The 19,160-nt window shown below is 40.6% G+C and overlaps 1 protein-coding gene across 1 annotated transcript in view; it reads left to right on the top strand.

The window, feature by feature from the left end:
- LOC126297917 (uncharacterized) overlaps positions 1 to 19,160 on the top strand; it is an 88,328-nt gene that overhangs the window by 52,569 nt on the left and 16,599 nt on the right. The window contains exons 4-5 of the mRNA XM_049989233.1: positions 2,253 to 2,874; positions 3,475 to 3,577. Coding sequence (XP_049845190.1) covers positions 2,253 to 2,874; positions 3,475 to 3,577 — 725 coding nt within the window. The remainder of the gene's footprint in view (positions 1 to 2,252; positions 2,875 to 3,474; positions 3,578 to 19,160) is intronic.

Genomic DNA, 19,160 nt, shown 5'->3' on the forward strand with positions numbered 1-19,160 from the left:
TAACTTACCCAGTTTCCTGCAGTTCAATTCTACCTATCGATTCATCTAGTCTGGACTTGACCACAGGTGTGGGCAGTCAGTGTCTAGGAAACATTGCTCAGCTGGAAATTTCCCTGTAGCTTGTCAGGCTGCAAGTAAATCCATGTTGATTTGCTCTTGGGCAAGGGAGTGAGTGTCCTATGTTGAAATAGCTTGTAACTTGGATGTGAAACTTGGAAACTGATAAATGTGAAAACATGTCTACTTTTGGAAGGGGAGGAAATAAATGTAGTTGACAAATGTGGGTGGATATCTAGTGCAAGGTGTAAAACATGTTGCTGAATTTTGCTGGCAAATGATTGAGTAGACCCTAATACTGCTAGATGTTTCTAACTGCTCTTGAATCAGTGTGGGGAAATGGCTTGGAGTGGAGTGGTTTGGTTCATCAGCAATTGCCATTCTCATGTCTAAATGGCTTCATGATTTGGTGACATCTAGCCTGAGAGCACTGTCTGTGTAAAGTTAGTTACAAACTTGAAAAACCGTTTGAGAAGCACGGCAAATATTTAAGCAACACTTCAGAGAATTGTTTTGGTCATTCTAGATGGTCATTTCAAAAAGACTTAGTGTGACTGGTTGTCTATCAATTGGCATCACACCAGAGGATGTTTATGAAATGAGGTATCTGATTCTGCAAGAATGCACATTCTATCCAGGGCCTCTGAAACCCACACATAGGCAGTAAGTTATAGTACATGCAATAATATTGCCTGAATTGAAAATGAAGGCTGTGGCTATATCTTTGCTAAGACTGCTTAGGTCAGATCATCAAATGGATCACCAGGTGAGCAGGTGAAATGAACTGCAGGGGAATTCAGCACTGTTTCAATATGATCCAAACTTCAAAAGAAAGGGTGTTGCTGGTGGTAAGTTGTGTTAATGACTGATAATAAGCAGCAATAGTTGCAATGAGGCCTTTACCTTGGCCAAAAAGGCTTCAGTTATCTAAACAAATGGTTAGTATTTGTTTTTCAATATTTGTGGTATTCTGCATAGTTCATTCCTGTTCATATGGTCAATAGTAAGTTTTTCACACTTGGCTAAGAGGTGATATATGAAAGACTGTAGTGTCATGATAATGCATGACTGTATGGTCTAAATTATTCATAAATTGTTACTAACACTAAGAAAGTTGTTCCACAGCTGTTGTACTCAGCAGACATAGTTCAATGACTTCTTCCTCTTACAAAAGATAAAAATAAGTTAAAGGGATGAAGATTTGAGTCAAGGGTCACTGTGTGGTGGAGCACTAAATGGGGCTCCTAACATTTATTTTAATGTGGGGTACAGATGTGTAATTCACTACAGAACTTACATTTATAAGCGTGATTGCAGTGAGGCTACAGGTTTAGCCTTGCTATGTAATATGGAAAATAGACTTGTTAAACATTAGACCTTCACATAACACAGCTGAAATACTCTAATACTGTCACTTGCAGGAAGAGCCCTGTGGAGGACCAGAATGGGGAATCTCTCAACAGAGCATGAAGTTAACTTTGGTGCAGTATACCAGCAATAGACTAGGAAGAACAGGGCTGTTACCTAATGATATGGTGTAGTGGTAAGCACACTGGAATCTTTCAGAAGGATGACGATTCAAACCAGTGTCTGGCCATCCTAGTTTAGGTTTTCTGTTTTTTCCCTAAATTTCTTGAGGCAAATTCTGGGATGGTTCCTAATCTGATGGGACTGCTGATCCAACCAACCAACCGAGCTTTCCAAGATTGCAGGTGTTTATCTGTGGACTAAAATACGTGAGCAGAAAGAACAATCAGCTTCCTGTGCTAAAAGAAGAAATTGTGGACAAAAACCGTGGATAATTATGTATGTCCAAAGCACAATATGTTCAATTGTCAGTTTCTATATTAGTACACCAGATCAGAAGTAGAAATTTTGCATTCTTGCACCTTATCGTATGAATTACTGTGGATGCCCATGGATACAGTGCAAGAGATTTTAGTGGAATTAGGAAGGGTACTTAACATACCCATGGAATGAGTTAAAATGTGGCAGAATTTAATTTGGTGTCTTTGCTGCCAATGGGGTTATTTTGAGGTTGTTGGTACAGAATGAGATCTCGATACTACAGTTATAGTAAAGGTATTGTGGAAACTTTCAGAGACCACCTGTTACTAAATGTATAAATATGAAAATTGTATATTCATATTCCTAATTGGTATACATTTAAGTTTGAACTCTAGCTATATTTTTAGGTTCTTTGGTGGAAACCAGGTGAGATGTCTGAAGCAGTTACCACAGAAGCACCACCATCTCGGAGGAGGAGCACCAGGGTGAGAAGAGAGAAAACACAAGATCAAGATAAGTCCAGTGTGAAAGATGACAGTGGACTGGCCAACAAGAGGAAGGCTAGTAATGGTGTGGCAGCAGCCACTGGCAGGCAGGAAGCCAGGGCATCACCACTTGCTGGCAGAGTGGAGCACAGTGCCAAGGCTGCTGCAGGCAGTGCTGTAGGGAAGACACCAGTGCAGCCAAGGACAAAAGGGCGTGTTTCAGATGCCACTGCTGTAGGCAAGGCCGAAGGGAAGGTGCTGGTGGCACCTGCTGGAAAGGCCAAGCGACGTGCGTTGTCAGCAGCTACTGGCACGGTGGAGGGTGGAATCACTGTGGTGACATGTGGGGTGCAGGGCCAGGTGCTCTCTGCCACCAACAAGGCAAACACCACACCCATCATAAAGAAGTCGAAGACCAAACCAGCTCCAAAAAAGGTCTCACAGCATTCCAGCTCTGAAAGTGCCAGGGGAAGACGTGCTTCCTTTGAGAGGAAGAGCATGTCCAGGAAGAGCCGGTCCCGCAAGTCCAGGAAAAGCCACAAGGGTAACATTATTGCATCTACATCATGGAACCTGATAACAAATCTGTATCTGATAGTATTATAGCTGAGTATCAGTCCACATTGGTGGTTTGTGTATTTTGGTATAATTTCTTGTTTGGTTTAACCATGTATAATGTATTAGATTTGACAATTCCATTTAGACACTATAGATTTGTACTACTATACTGTCAGGATGTTCTTCACTAGACATTAACAGAGGTAAACTAAATTGCCTGTTGATACCAGTAACCCACTGTTCAAACAGCTGATTCTCCTCTTTACTTCAGGGAATGCTAGTTTAAAGAGACACCTCACTGCAATAATAAATTCAGCATAAGTTACATTGAGTTTACACTCTGAACCTCTACAGTTTAAAATGTTTGATTTTGTTTCAAAGTGAGTTTGCTTACTGATCCTGACTCCTTTGCCTATTGGCTCCAATTACGTTGCCAATTCATTACCTCTGCTAAAACAGATAAGGTGTAAGTGGTCAGATATTTTCAGTGTTTCCAATGATTCTCACTTTAACATTGCAGATGTAGCTTATGCAGTGTCAAAGTATATTAATAGTTAAATTTAAATTTTGCGTTTTCTTCCTTTAGGTTCTTCACACAGTGCTAGCTGTTTAACTTGTTCTGAAGACAGTTACTCTGATGAAAGCCATTCTGATAGCTGTAGCACTTGCAGTGACTATGATACTGGAAGGTATGTGTTAAAAAGCTTTGGCAGCTGATAAGTTGTATGAAAGTGTTAATGGAACAAATGAACTTCTTTTGTAACCATAAGTTTAATCAAAACATTACCTGTAAGCCTTATTGAGCTATCGACTGGTGACAGTAATACATAAAGAATATTGTAGTAATTCAAAATTCTTGACATTGTTTTATGATCAGAATTAAAACAATGTTAACACTAAGTGAAAGCATGATTCCTACAACAGTTAAAGGGTAATATTAGTCTTTAATGGAGCTGGTGTCAGTGAAAGTTGGTACTGACAAATTCTTGAAACATTTAAGTATCTAGTAACCTTCTTACCTTGTTCGTTAGGTGCTAAACGCCTAGGCTGAATTGTATATAACAAAATCAGTTTGTAAAGATGATCATTTGTGCTTGAAGGGAGAAAATTGTAATGGTTTAGGGAAATCAGTCTTGAAGGGAGTAAGTTCAGATCCAGTACATTTCTTACTTGGTGAGGGGAAGGGATGGGAGGTGGCAGCAGCAAGGGGTTGAAAGATTGTTTACCCCATGTAAGGCAGGATTGGTGCAGGTGATGAACATCAAAACTACATGCAACATAACACACACCTACTAACAGATAATTAAGCTACAAATACAATGGAAAATAGCATTGTGATCTAACATTTTGGTTATCCATTAGTGGGGATGGAGGCTCTTATTTTTTAAAAAAACTGGTTAAATCACAAAAATTTAAACTGGGGTTGTATAATATGGAAAAATTCTTAATCTTAGAAAAGTACCATAGAACCACAATCTAGATATTGATGAAAATTTAAGTAGATGAAACATGGTCAACAGCTCAATTCAGTAGCTATTTGCATGATTAAAGTTTCAACTCATTGTTTCATAAAATAAATTTCAAGGGTATCTTATCACTTCAGAACAACAAACTGACTGCACAAAGCTTGGATTCTCCTTCACATGCTGTTCACATGGTGGTAAATATGCTGCTGATTTGTAATGTTACATTCTTAAACAGCAGTGCTCCTCATGTCAACCAGTATGAGTGTTCCTGCCATGATGTACTAAATCTTTAAATTTGTCCCAAGCACATAGTTATGCTCATGTTACCATATCCTATATGCCATTAAGGGATTTCGGACTTCTGGCAGAAGGTGCCAACAAAGTGTGAAACGTATTCCTCCACCTACCTTCCAGGCTTTACCCAGGAACAAATTGAGTAGTGCTCAATGAGAGGATCCTGTTAAGATACTGCAAAGCCATTAAGTTACCATAATGAACAGTGAAACATGTCATATTTACCTGACACTGGCCCAAACAGGACTTGGCCTCCCTGCTGAACATGTAGGACTGTGTGCCTGAGCCAGGTATTACTACCTGGCCACCTCCACTCAACAATGACCATGTGTTGGCACTCATCCACAGAGTTGTCAAATGTTGATAAGTTCCATTTTTAAGGGGTCCATTGCCTACCTTGGCATGAAAGTGCTTGTTGGTTTGTACTCATTGTTTAGAGACATAGATGAATGTTAACAGATAGTTTAATACTGTGTTTACAGTCCTGATTATCTACTAAAAGCAGTTCTTTGTCTTGGTGGCAGTTACAACCATATTTTCTAGGTAGCTATAAAGTGCTAATCCATTTTCGTTTAAGCTTGAAATGGTGGCTTGTTGACACACTGAATTCTATGCCAGACTTACTGTCAAATTTATAACTGGAGACAGTGTAATAATCTGAACTCCTTAGATATCACACAAATTTTCACTTTCATTACACATGGGCCAGTACTTGTTTCCTGGGGACAGGGCATTGGGAAACATCTTTCCAATAAAAAGACCCAACTGTTGGGAATGGTTCAAATTTTTCATATTTGACAAACTTACGAAAAACAGGTAATTGATTTTTCAAATACTGGTACCCAAAGCCATATCGGAAGGAACTACTGATGTTACTTGTAACTGAGGCTGTCAATGCCAAAAAGATTTAATATGCAATGAGATTCTTGGAGGACTTTCTATATGTCTTGCATGAAGTTGAACACATGATACAAAATTAAGCAAATTTAAAATCTAATGTGAAAATTTTCTTGACTGCTACTTCACAAAATTGTTGCAACATCATAGTGTAGTACAGAAATAAAACATTAACTTTGTTAAAAAGAGGTCCCATAATGTATTAGCTATTGGAGCAGATGGTTGAGCAGTCAGTTGAATGTTAAGTAGGCACTCTAATATCTTTGTAGTTCAATGTTTGATAGGCAAGGAGTGTTTAATGTGCACCAAATGTCTACTGTTCTTAGACACTGGAACTTTTTATGAGAGTTGGTCAAACACTGGGGGCTGTAGTACACTGCCCTGCAGTGATTGGGGTTCAACTGATAACTAGTACATCAATGCTATGTCCAGGGGATGACAGTGAACATCAGCTGTTGTGCACTGACCCTCCACCCCTATCCCCCTCCCTATCCCCTATCTCCTTTGCCATCACCTTCCCTTAAATACTTGATTTCTTTACATTGCATTGGTATCATCTGATATGGGAGTTTTTGAGTTAATTGCAAAAATATAAAGTGTTGTTAATTCACATATTCTAATTCTTCCCATTTCTTTTTATCTTTAATTATAAAGAAAGCTACTTTACTCTTCATGTTATGAAGAAGCAAAATAATATACTATGTGACACTTGTCAGATTTTTCTATAAATGTTTGATCAACATGACAAAATAGCAACAAATGCTACTGAAATGAAACTGACTGGCTATAGCAATACTAAACTAAAAATCTGACCACTTACAGCAATGCCATTATAAAACTCTTCCGCTTCTGGCATGTTAAAATACCTCAAGTTTTAAGACATACTTCACTTCCTCGTTGCTGTTCCTGGATTTCATAAAGCAGTCTCTATAGAACTGACATAAGAAGTGTCAGATACTGTCAGTAATATTTATTTCTGAAAATTGTCAAAAGCCATCACTCTCTCAGCAGTGATTTTGAAAGAAATCTTAGACTGTAGGGCCATTAGTGCACTGGACTAGAAATTTTTGCTTCCCAATCTCAATTTAGTACTTTAACAATGCTATGTCATTCCAGTACTATGATGACAATCACAAAAGTAAGATCTATTTTTTATAATTACATAGAACTGTTTATTTCTACAGTGGTTTACATCAGTTGATGCATTTTTGTAGACACGGTGGCAGTTTCTGTATGCTCAAGTCATAACAGCTTGCTGCCATGCTGTTACGGAAGTTAGGAACTTCTTCTTTCACCTCATTGTTGGAGCTGAATCACTTTCTGGCCAAATGTTATTTAAACCTAGGGTGCCAAGTAAGAACTATAGGGTGGGTGGGTGGGTGGGTGGGTGATTGTTCCACTGAAACTGCTGAAGGAGAGCAACGGTTTGCCGAGCAATGTGTGGGCAAGTGTTGTCATGGAGAATGTGTACACCCTTGCTCAACATTCCTCTTCTCTGGTTCTGAATTGCCGGTTCGAGTTTTTCATTCTCACAGTACCTGTCAGTGTTAATTGTGGTTCCAGTGTGCATAAAGTTGACCAAAAATACCTCTTTCCGATCACCAAGAAAGGTTGTCATGACTTTACTGGCAGACTGAATTTCTGCAGCTTTGGTGAAGGATGCCACCTGGCATGATTGTTGGTTGGTCTTAGGTGTAAAGTGGTATGCTAAGGTTTCGTCATCCATGAAAATAGCCCATAAAGTTGTCCTGTTTGGCTGCAAGGCTGTGAAGAAATGCGTGGGAAGCATCAACGCGTTGCCACATGTAGTCCTCAATCATCATGCATCGCACCCATCTTGCACACACATTCCGGTAGTTCAATGTTTCCATTAAAATTTTGTGAGAGGTCATTTGGGAAACCTCAGAAACCAAAGTGCAGAGATCATCCAGGGTGATCATCTTCATGCATGCTTTGCTCAATCTTAAACAGTCTCCTAAGAAACTGATGGTCTCCCGCTCCTTTGTTTGTGAATTTCGGTCTGGTCAGCTGCAAACTTTCTACAACACTTATGAACATTGACATCCATGCATGACTCATGATACACTTCCATCAATTGGTGATGGATTTCAGTCAGCACAATGCCTTTTGTGTTCAAAAACTGAACAACTGCACAATTATTTGCACTTGGCAGTAACATCCTATGGTAGCTCCATTGTGCATGGCTACCAAGCAAAGACTGAGCACTTCAGTGCAGCGTGCACGTGTTTACACACAGCGTGTGAAGCACTCTTCATAAGTGTGACCAACTGCCACACAGTTCTGTACTTACAAAAAATAGAAGACTTTACTTTTGCGATTAACCTTGTATATAGTATTCAGTCAGTGAAAGACTATTTTCTTTTTTCTGAGAGTCTATCCACCTACCAGACACTGTCAGGATTATAGACGTGGCCATGACTAGACAAATGTACCAGCTTAAGTGTTCTTTCTCCAGTGAAGGCTACTCATGAGCACATCATTGTTGTATTTTTGACTGGTACAGGAATAGAATGTCATTTGATTTTTCTGACTACGACCATTTTCTGAGAAAATATGTTGTAGTATGAGCTACTTGGTTGCATCTTTCAGCTCTTTTGAGTCAAGCAACATATAAAAACAGACTTTTCTTTGTTGCAACTGCTACAGTTGCAAGTTTTGAATCCTGCCTCGGGCATGGATGGGTGTGATTTCCTTAGGTTGGTTAGGTTTAAGTAGTTCTAAGTTCTAGGGGACTGATGGCCTCAGATGTTAAGTTCCATAGTGCTCAGAGCCATTTGAACCATTTTAAGAGCTTTTCTTTGTTTGTGCTTAGGAATAAATCATAATGCACAAATTGTACACACAAACCTGTCCTGACTAGAATACTTAAATTATGGAAACATTTGGTATCAAAAGATTGTTTCGTATATCGAAGCACATGTCTACCGTGTTTAGATGCTCATCCTCCATTATTGCATAGAACACTTTTGTATAAAGTTTGTGCAACTTGTTGCTTATTCTTTCTCTCCCAAGCTTGTTCCTTCTGAAATTCTATCTTTGGACCTACTTGATATTGCTTGAAATGCTGAGGCACATAAAAGCACTCTGGCCATCTTCCTTTGCTATACTGTACTTCATAAAGATATCACTGCTTTTTGCTTCTTGATGTTCCTTCTTCAGATAAAGGTTGTCAACTGAGCAGTAGGGAGTTCAAGCTGTTGAAATTGTCAGACCTGGTAGCAATGCTTGCCTCCCATTTGGTCTTTCCTCTCGGAAACCTCTCATATTTTCATTGGCAGTGATATCCTGATTTCTTTTCCCTTGGTGTCCCTCATTAGCAAAGCACCACTGCATTCATTGATTTTTACTGAAACTGGTTGAGAGCAAATACTGAGGTTTCAACACCATAAACATCAGCAAGTATTAGCTTTTGATAAAACTGCAAACAGTTTATTTGTGGCAATAACCTTGATATGTAACTATATAAATTTAAGTTTTGAGCAGGTCAACATTTACGGACAGCTGAAAAATGCTCCTTTTGATATTACTTCCTCACCAAAATAACTGGGAGCACGTCAGTTGGGCAGTAATACATTGCCCTAATGAAACTCTTCCTGGACCTCAGTGCTGGAGTTCGTTTCCTCCATCCAAAATGTGGGTTATGCATTTTTGCTGTAGACGTACAGTACATGACAATCCAGAACTTAGTGACAAGCACCTCAATTTTGTAGTGCAGTTAAATTTCTTGGGCCTTTTTGATAAAAGGCTGCAATGGCTGCCCCCATACGTTACCTGAAGACTACATGTGTGTGGAAGTTCAATGCTCTCTGCCTCCTGGCCCACACATCTTGGAATGCAGTCTATGCTAATCTTCTCCATCTTTACAGTGCTCTGGTTTTGTCTAGGCTAAATTATGGTTGCCAGGTTTATAGCTCAGAGGCTCCTTCCACTTTAGAACTACTTAACCCTGTTCATTATGGGCTGCCTGGCTCAGTGCCTTTCACACTAGTCCCATCAAGTGTTGTTGCTGAAACAGGGATTCCTCCTCTACAGATACAGCTGAGTCAACTCCTGGTTTCTTGCAAAATCACCATTCGATGATTCCCTGACCATCCCATGTACCCCATCCTCTAGGCTAGTAAGGAATATCCCTCTCCTGATAACCAGCCTTTGGTGGGATTGTTGTCTCAAATGTCTTACTTCCCACTGTTGGACTCTGCCTCCATTCACTGGAAAGTAGCCCATCTATTATTTCCTCCTGTGTACACCCCCTCCCCCTTCCACCTGCACACCCTGTATGGTGCCTCAACCATGGATTAGGACTGACGTATTCCAAGGTCCTGAGACCTCTATTGACACATGATACACGGATGCCTTGTACATCCAAGACTTCAGGAATTCCAGGGTGCTACCACCTTCTACAATGCTGGTTGCCTGTTGGCATGGAGCACAATTTACTGCTGCTGGGATCATGTATTGTGTAGCAGCAAAACTGTTAGATGTTAACAGGGCCCTCCATTTTGTTACTCAGACCTCCCTCCACAGAGTTGTAATTTCTTCAATCAATGAGCAGCCTGCAGGGTATAGACAGACAGTACTCTAGGCACCCTTTGGTATCTGCTATCCATGACCTTCTCTCTGTCCTTGTTCATGCTGCCTGCTCAGTGGTCTTTCCCTGGGTCCCAAGTAATGTGGACATTTCAGGGAATGAACTGGCTGATTGCTTCTTTAGAGGCAGATACTTACCACCATTCCTTTTCATGATTCCAGCTGCAGATATGTTGATACACACACCTCTTGGCCCAGAAGTGGAATGAAATCTGGTGCACTACTGCTTTCAGTAATAAACTCTGCACAATCATGGAGACAACTGCAGTTTGGCTGCCTTCATTCTGCTCCTCCCTGAAGTTTACTGTCCTATGCAGACTACACATTGGTCATACTAGGCTCACCCATTGTTTCCTCTTGTGTAATGAGCCACCTCCACATAGTGATTGTGGAGCCAGACTGATGGTATCCCACATTGGTGCAATGTCCTCATCTTTTAACCTTTGTACTAAGTATGTCCTTCCAGATTCCTTGTCTTCATATACCTTTGCATTTAAATTTATGGCTTGTACACAATTTTACATGCATGCACATTTTCAACTAAGTATAAAGTCTTTACAGTTAAAGTTTTTATTTCAATTTATTACATTATAATTAATGATAAAGTTAAAAGGGCGTTTTTGGATAAGGTGCTGCTTCACTTGCTTTTTGAAAGTATCCCTTGTCAACATATTAACTTCCTTTGGCAGCAGTTAATTGAAAAGTTTCTTTGATGTAGGGCTTTCACTGTTAATCTGTTGTTAATCATATGAAAGTCTTTACTATGCTTTGTTTCATAGTTCTAAATATCCATGTTTCTTTTTGTGATCTTACTGTCTTCTTTAACTAGCATTATAGTTTCTAGTACATGCATAACATAAACTGTGAGAATGTCTTAAGAATTAGGGTTTCCAAGAATTTTCTGGTTTGACTTCTGCTATGATCCTCAGGGCTCACAGCTCACTTCTGCAGTATGAAAACCCTTTACATATTAGTTCAGCATGTCCCACCCCACAGTACTATTCCATAAAACAATATGTAGTGTACTAATCCATAATATAGTCCATAGGGCTTCAGAATTAAGATATAATTTTCTTAATACATATATTCTGGGTGTAATTTTTTTGCAGACATAATCAGCTTGCTGCAGTCAGTAGAGTTCATCATCTCTACATAAATACAAGAATTTACAATCGGCACAGGTTTTTTGTAGACTTCAGTTATAGGATTTTGTCTGCTTGGACCACTTGATTTAAAGTTAATTTTTTCTATGTTTACTTTTAGATTCTCTTTAAAGTTAGCTCTTGCCTTTTCAATGAAAATATGTATCTTGACTAGGCTGGGTTCACCAAATGTATCACCTTCATATATATAGTAATCAACTGCTTATTGTCAGGAGAACTTAGGAAATCATTTACATAGCATATGAATAGGACAAAATAATGGAGCCCTGAGAAACACAATGTATATTTCTTATACTCTACCTTCTCCTCTTTGGTATTTCTCCAGAAGAGTATACAATCTTTGTGCACTGTTGTCTAGCCTTGAAATACATTTCTAGCATTTGCCAGAGTTTCCCAGTGACACCTATCCTTGCAATTTATAATAAGAGCATGTCATAATGTACTCTATCAAAAACCCTTGAGGTCCAGGAATACTGCTGCTCCTTGGGATTTTAGATTTATTTTTTAAAGTACATGGACAAATTGTACTGCTGCTGGCATGGTACTTTGAACTCTTTTGAAATCATGCTGGAAATCATTTAATGTTAGCATTGTTGTAATGTTTCAGGTTTTTTAATATTTTGTGTATCAGTTTGCTGAAAGTTGAGGGCAATAGGTCTGTAGTTCTGCACATGCTTTTCCCATTTTTCTGTATTGGTTTAACTACAGGGAGTTTGAGCTTTTTGGGAAGACACGGTCTTTGAGAAGTTCATTACATGAACTAGTGGTTTTGTTGGTTCACATTTCTTTCTTAAATAGATGTGGAGACATTTCATATATGGAAAAAGGATATGAATAGCAGTATATGGAATAAACTGTCCCTACTAATACCTGCACATATTTCATTCAGGTACTTGAGGCTTAATGAGTTCCCCTGGTAAGATGGGGTTCTCCCAGAAAACTAATTCAGTGGTTCCCTGTAAGTCGAGCTTGAAAGTTGGAGGCCAGGCAGTACCCATGGAAGTGCTTCAGCCCAGAAGCAGTCGTGGCACCTGAGTGCCATTTTAAGGGTGTGGTGCCACGGTTGCAGTAACCCTGTTGCTTTATGGGAGGTAGGCTGTGGTGTGAATTTTCTTCATGCCACTGACATTACATAAAATTAACAGGAAGACTCAAACTGCCAACATGGTTGGTGGTGATGGTGGTTGGACAACTAAACCTAGCAATCAACAAGGAGATAAAACCCTTGGCCATGGTCTCGACAGTGATAAGTGGACTGCCTCTATCCAGCTCGACATAAATAGAATCTATCTGTGGCCCTCCAACAGAGGAAGAGGACTGATAAGATAAATGTAAAGGACATCCCCAGAATGATTTTGTCAAACTTGCCCAGTGGTGGGGTGATGTGGTGGCAGATTTTGTTGTGCTGGCAGAGGATGCAGCTGCATGCCCAGGTTTGACAGTCCCGTTTCATATTTCTCTAAACGAAATGCTTGGAGACGAGCTATGTAGTAGCGTGGACACCAGGCTGAGTGAGGTTATGCAGAGCATTAAAGACCTGAGACCAGCTGACGCAGGGGGTGGGGGAGTAACAGGTGTAAGGTACCAGTAGAAGAGTCGCACCACACCTTGTACACAATGCTGAGGAATTTAGCTTTAGTAAACACAAGGGTTGTTTGAGGTTTCGTGAAGAGAGCTTCAGATGCCTTGTCAGAGGCTTGTAGGGCAGCCAGGTTGGATAAGTCAATGATGTGTGAAATAGTATTGATCTGCAAAAAAGTCTGCAGCGATGTTCATGCTTTTGATGTAGTGAATGTCAATTGTGAATTCTGAGATTAGATCAAAGTGACAAAAACGCCGTGGGGAGGGGGTTGCAGAAAGCATTTGAGTGGTTTGTGATCGAGTGACCCTCCACGTCGGGGTGGAAGTGTTAGACAGCCTCAGAGACTGCAAGGTGGTCTCTATCAAGAGTATATCTTCTGAGCTGTTGATAGTTTTATAGAGAAGAAATAAAGAGGGAAAACTGTCTGCATTGCGTTGCTGTAGTACCACTCTCACTGCAATATCATTGGCATCCGTAGTGATGAACAACTCGGCCGAGGGGTCGGGATAGGAGAGTGTTATCGCGTGAACTACAGAAGTCTTTAATGAATTGAAAGCCTCCAGCATAGGTGCAGTCCAGCGAACAGGTTTGAGTCGTAAAGTCTGTTTACCTGACCTTGAGTCTCAGTGGGGCCTTCAAGGTGGCAGCAGAAGGTAGTAATGTATTGTGCCCAGGAAATGTCTGAGTTCTTTGTAAGATTTGGGAGGCTGTATTTCATCTCAGATGGTGTAACTCAGTGACAGAAGGCGGACACAACCAGAATTTTTGTTTGTTGACCTTGACACCATTAAAGGTGTGGAGGACCATGGATAATGTTCCTCAGCTGACTTGCAGAAAGTGTAGAGATATGAGAAGCAAAACTGGAACTGTTGTAAGATGGAGTCAATGAAACTGTCATGTTTGTGCCGTTTTTTTTTTTTTGGCTGAATAGGATGAAGTTGTATTGGAACACAGTGGCATAATGGCTGTTATAGGGATGTTACCTGGCGCTATGTAAATCTGGTAGTAGGCACGTTTTTAATCAATAACACTGAAAATTGTAGTGCCTGATAACATAAGAGTTAAATTATTTGTTAGACGTGGGGTAATTGTCCATGGTACTAAGAGCATTTACACGTCTGTAGTTTTCGCACATTTGGAAAGAACTCACAAGGTCGATCAGTGAAGACCAGTTGCTGTCTGACGGTTGCAGGATACCTGCTTTCAAAAGATCATTAATTTGCTGCTGGGCTGTGTGCAACTTAATAGGGTTTGTAGCATGTAACCTTCCTCCTAATAGGAGGGCTGGCAGTGATAACTATCTTGTGTTGTACCATCAGTGATTGAAGAAACTGAGAACTGCACATGAGCCTGATCAATGTCCTGATGCAAAGTTTTTGCAAGGGTAGGGTGTGATGAGGTGTAGCTGTTAGTGCGAGTGGGAAAAGGCAGCACAAAATTCACATGTTTAGTACTTGAGCGCAGAGTAGACTTGTTTGGGGAGGGTGGCTGTGTGCACAGCATGGAGTGGGTCAGAATGTGCTGCGACTGTCTGCTGTCAACCTTGCACTTGGTACCTAGTGCGGGAGAGAGCTGCGTTTTTGTCGTGTGAGGAACAGTGATGCCTGCAGTCATGTGGCTAGTGTGTGAGGGGGAATGTTTTTTAAACATGCAGAGCAGCTGCCGGTGCAGTGGGCATGCTTTTGGTCACATCGCACGTGCGACTGTTATTAGAAGCACTGTCTGACATGACAGTGAACATGACGAGTGAGTTAGGGATTCGTAGTCTACTGAATGCGAATTGTCACACGCATTTAATATTTTTTGGACTAACCTGATAAGTGCTGGTGTCTGCTGCAGAAACAAGATTAGGTGGTGGGACTGCAGTTTCAGCAGTGAGGTACGAGCTGAGATGAGCTCATTGTGTGTGCTATTTGTTGTTTCAGATCATTATTTTCATAGTGTAATTGTGCTGCCAAGTCATATTCTGACAGTAGGGTAGTGATCTAGGTAACAATGTTGCCCACAAAGATGGAGCACTCACGTACCAATTTGCATGTCATGGGAGAAAAAGACCTTGGAACATCAGTGTGGGAGCACAGTATCTCAGTGTTAGTGGGATAGTGTAGCACCAAGCCCTGAACTGCCTTCAGAGAGTTCTTAAAGCTCATACTGCCAGGTGATGTAGAAGGCACAGAGGCAGAGAACCCTGCCTCTGCTAGCAGATGGCCAGTAAGCAGGATCAGTTGTGACAACTAGAGGTGAGTAGAGAGCTGGTCAGTGTTGTACCAATGAATACAGTTGGTCTGCAATGTGGGTAGAAGATGCGATTGACTCAGTGCAGTAGCAGGTGGATCTGTAGGTCGGTAGGCAGTTTGGCAGACCACACCCTCCACAGAGTGACGTCTGGCATGGTATGCTCACTCAAGAGTAACTGAAGGTGGTGCCAGAGTTGTGATGGAGTTCGGTCTCCCAGGTGTTCTTGGTACAAGATCTTGATGATTAATTCTTGTGATGAGCTGACGAGTTGTTCCATGGTCTTTCCTTTGCGAAGTTGTACTTCTGTGGAGGTGGTGGCGAGAGTGATAAGGCGCAAATTGTCAGTGATCATGGAGGTGTGTGATGACAAGGAGTTGTTGGATATGTGATGCAACTCGAAAAGAGGCTCGACAAACGCAAACCATGATACAGGGTTGTCTTCATATAGAGGTGGCAGCTTCGTTAGTGATCTGTGTGAGGTGCCGAAGGCAGCTTCAGTGTCCCTTGGAAAACTGGCTGGTCCATGGCAGTAGAGGCCTTACAGCGGGCTGGCACAGTAGGTGTGTGTTACTGGCAAGAACGCCTGTAGCAATGGCAGGTTGCATTGTCCTTGACATGTCATGAAAACCCAACACAGCTGGTATGGTTGGTACCTAAGGAATGAGTGGTTGTGTGATGTGTAGGGTCCCATAAACTGGACTGTAGGTCACAGGTACTGATTTGAATTTGCGCACCTTGGAAATAACGTGGAAGGCCAGTGCAGCAGACACAAGCAGAGCAGTATGAGAGGCAAGTGGCTGAGTGGTTGGAACTGGGGCCCCCTTAGAGTAGGGGGGGAGGGGGGGGAGGGGTGGCAGTGAGGGTTGGTAGCTTGTGAAAAAGTGAGTTCTCTGTGCATGTTGAAAACGTGCCCAGTGGGGTCAGACTATGAATTACCAGTGGAACTTGCAGGAGGTCACTGTGGTGTGGTAAGATGCCTCTGAAAGGCGAAATGCCAAAAGAGGTACACGAACCCATGTGGTCAAAAAATTGAGCAACTGGTCTGGGGGTAAGCATGGATAATCTTGCGCGTGAGTGTCCATTAGTCTGCAAATGCAGCAAAAACGAGAACAGGTCTTGATTGATTGTGGCTGGGTGCATTCTGCACAAATGGCAGTGTTGCACACATCACTGTAACTGTTATTGCAACCCGTATAGTCAAAGTATGTGAGTGTAGATTGCTTTGCACATTATACAATTGATTGGTAGGTAAACAGTTCTGAATATGATCCATGCCACATGTTGGTGAGCATAGTCCGGTGACACAAAACTAGTCAATTGAGTTAATGGTGTAGCACTCGACCATTGTAGGACAACGAATTTGGAGGTTAGTATGGTTGGAGATGGCAAATTGCTATGGAGTAATGGAGAGCTGGCCATTGGCGAATGATTTAAGGGGCCCAACGGTCATAGGTTGGCTTACAAATCATTGGGTGAGGTGGCCATGATGGTGTGTGCATAACCTGTTGATTTACAACACGTGTTGCAGATGATGAAGCTGAGGTCACCAGTATGGGAACAGGATACAAATAGTGGTATACAGAATAAACTGTCCCCACTAATATCTGCACATACATATATTTCGACAATTGACACACATGCACACAGTCAAAGGTATAAGAACAGACTGAATTAACATAGCAGCTCAGATGAGTGACCTGAGTACCAAAGAATCATACCTATGGTTGATATGACCTATCGATGCCACACACCTAATCCTGCCAGTTTTTTCCCCCCGAAGACTATCAGTAGGGTGCAGAATGTTCTGTGCTTATTGCAGGTAGTGTACTGCAGTTCTACTTGTTTCTGGACTCAAAAGGTTGCTGCATATCCTGTTTCATACATACATCATTTTAGACAGTAACTATGAAGTAATTACAGAAATATTACTGACTAGAAGGGGATCAGATACCTTCATTATTCAGTTAATTGTACATTATTAGTCTTAGTTGGTTTCACTGTTTCTGATTTTATTTATAATTGACTGGCAAGTCTTCAAAACATTGTGAGCCTCGTATCTGTTGGCTGATTCTTTCTGATTTTAATCTCTGGATGTCTTTATGGTAATTCAATTTTTTACTGTTTGTAGAGTTCTTTATGTAACTCAGTTACTTTAAGCTACACATGCTTTCCAGTTTTCTATCAGATCTTGTTTTAAAATCTAATGGCACAAGTTTTGATCTTGAAGGTTTGTTTTTCTAGACACTTTTTATGGTATGCCTCTAAGTGCTGTCACAATTTCTGTGAACATGTTCTATTTGTTGTTGATCCCAGTGGTACTCATAACCAATTCTCATGATTCCTGACTTACTCTTGGTGTAAAAATGTTTTTTCATATATTCATCTGTGCTCACATATTCTTGGTTTGAATTTGGGATTACATTTTAGCACTAGTGTTCAGCCTAAATGATCTAAGAGGTAACCATTTGAGATGCGTGTTGAGAGGTGATCATTTGTGATAACATGACCAATTAAACTACTATTTGTTAGCTACTCTGGTTGGTACTAGTCAGATTATCTTCAGCCCTATAAGACTAACTACAATCTATAAAATGTATGCTTCCCTGCCCATCATACCAGTATGACAAGATTTGCACTTCAACCTGACATTAATTTACTTAAAACTTGGTGATTTCAGAAAAGCATAAATTTCCACAGGGATCTATATACACCTTTGACACAGAAAGGAATTGCAATGTCAAAATGTCAACGCAGAAATTGTCCCCTCATAGCACTTTTCATGATGGTTATGAACTTAAATTTGCTTGATCAGATGGCAACATCACCACCTTTGTGTTCTGCAGTAGTTCTAGGTTTTAGTCTTCTAATTTGGAGTGCTGAATGCTGTCCACTGTTTCCTGGTGTTATGTAACTATTACATACATGTGGAGATTATCATAGGATAAATGATGCTATTTTGTTTAATAAACCCTGTATATTATAAAGTGATAATTTCTCATCTGGACTGCAATGTTTGACACACAAAACACATGCACTTGCATCTGGTGTTGCACTGGTGGAAGGTTTTATTGCCCTAAAAACAATTGCTCTTGGCCTGCTATTGTTGTATTCACCTGGCATTTCGTGGTTGATTCTCCCAAGTATTTTTGTCCTTTAAAGGGATGGCTGCTGTAGCACAACACTGCATTCAATTTGCTGTTAACAACTTCTTGGATCTGTGTTAAAATTGTCCTTCCCTAGTCTGTCAATGTCAGCCATGGGATGTATGGAATCTGCTTCATACGCAGCTTCTGTCCACAAATGCAATGTTTTTGAATCTCGTACGTACATCTAGAATCTGTTCATTTGCTATCGCTGTTAATTTACACACGACCAGGTTGACAAGTCACATAGATTTGGAACAGATGATGATCATGTTTGTGCTTACGAGCTCATGCAGCCTTCTTTTAAGTGAAATAACTAGTTCTTTAGTTTCGTTTTTTGCTAAATCATTTATGCACACCGAAAAGTCATTGATTCCAGACTGAAATTTGGCTATGTTCCATCCTTGACTATCTGCTAATAGGTTTATTTCAAAAGTTTTTGCTGCTCGATAACTGTTTCTAGGGCTGCCAGTACTTAGGTGTTGTGTGGTGGCACTGTCTTTCTTATCCATATTAGTCGATAATCCATTTTGAGGTGCACTTGATTTTAATTCCCGGCCGGCGACTAAAATCACTTTTTTTTCCTTCCCTTCTCTGGGTGAAAGCAACTCAGTCGTCCTTTGTCTTAATGCTCTTTCTCTTTCCATGTGGTTTAATGCAGCTCATTGAGATACCAGTCTACAATTGAAAGGACTTCAAAAGGATTTTTGTAGATGAAGATTCTCATTGGTGCACTTATTGTTTCCATGATTTTTGCAGTTCACCACTGTTTTTGTAAAAGACTTCAGTCCAATTTTCGCTAGCACGTGTGATGCTTGGTAGAACTTGCCAAGTGTTTGGCTCACTTTTTCAGTGCTGAAAATTTGAGATTTCAACTTCCA

This window comes from Schistocerca gregaria, chromosome X, assembly GCF_023897955.1.
Source record: "Schistocerca gregaria isolate iqSchGreg1 chromosome X, iqSchGreg1.2, whole genome shotgun sequence".
NCBI lineage: Eukaryota > Metazoa > Arthropoda > Insecta > Orthoptera > Acrididae > Schistocerca > Schistocerca gregaria.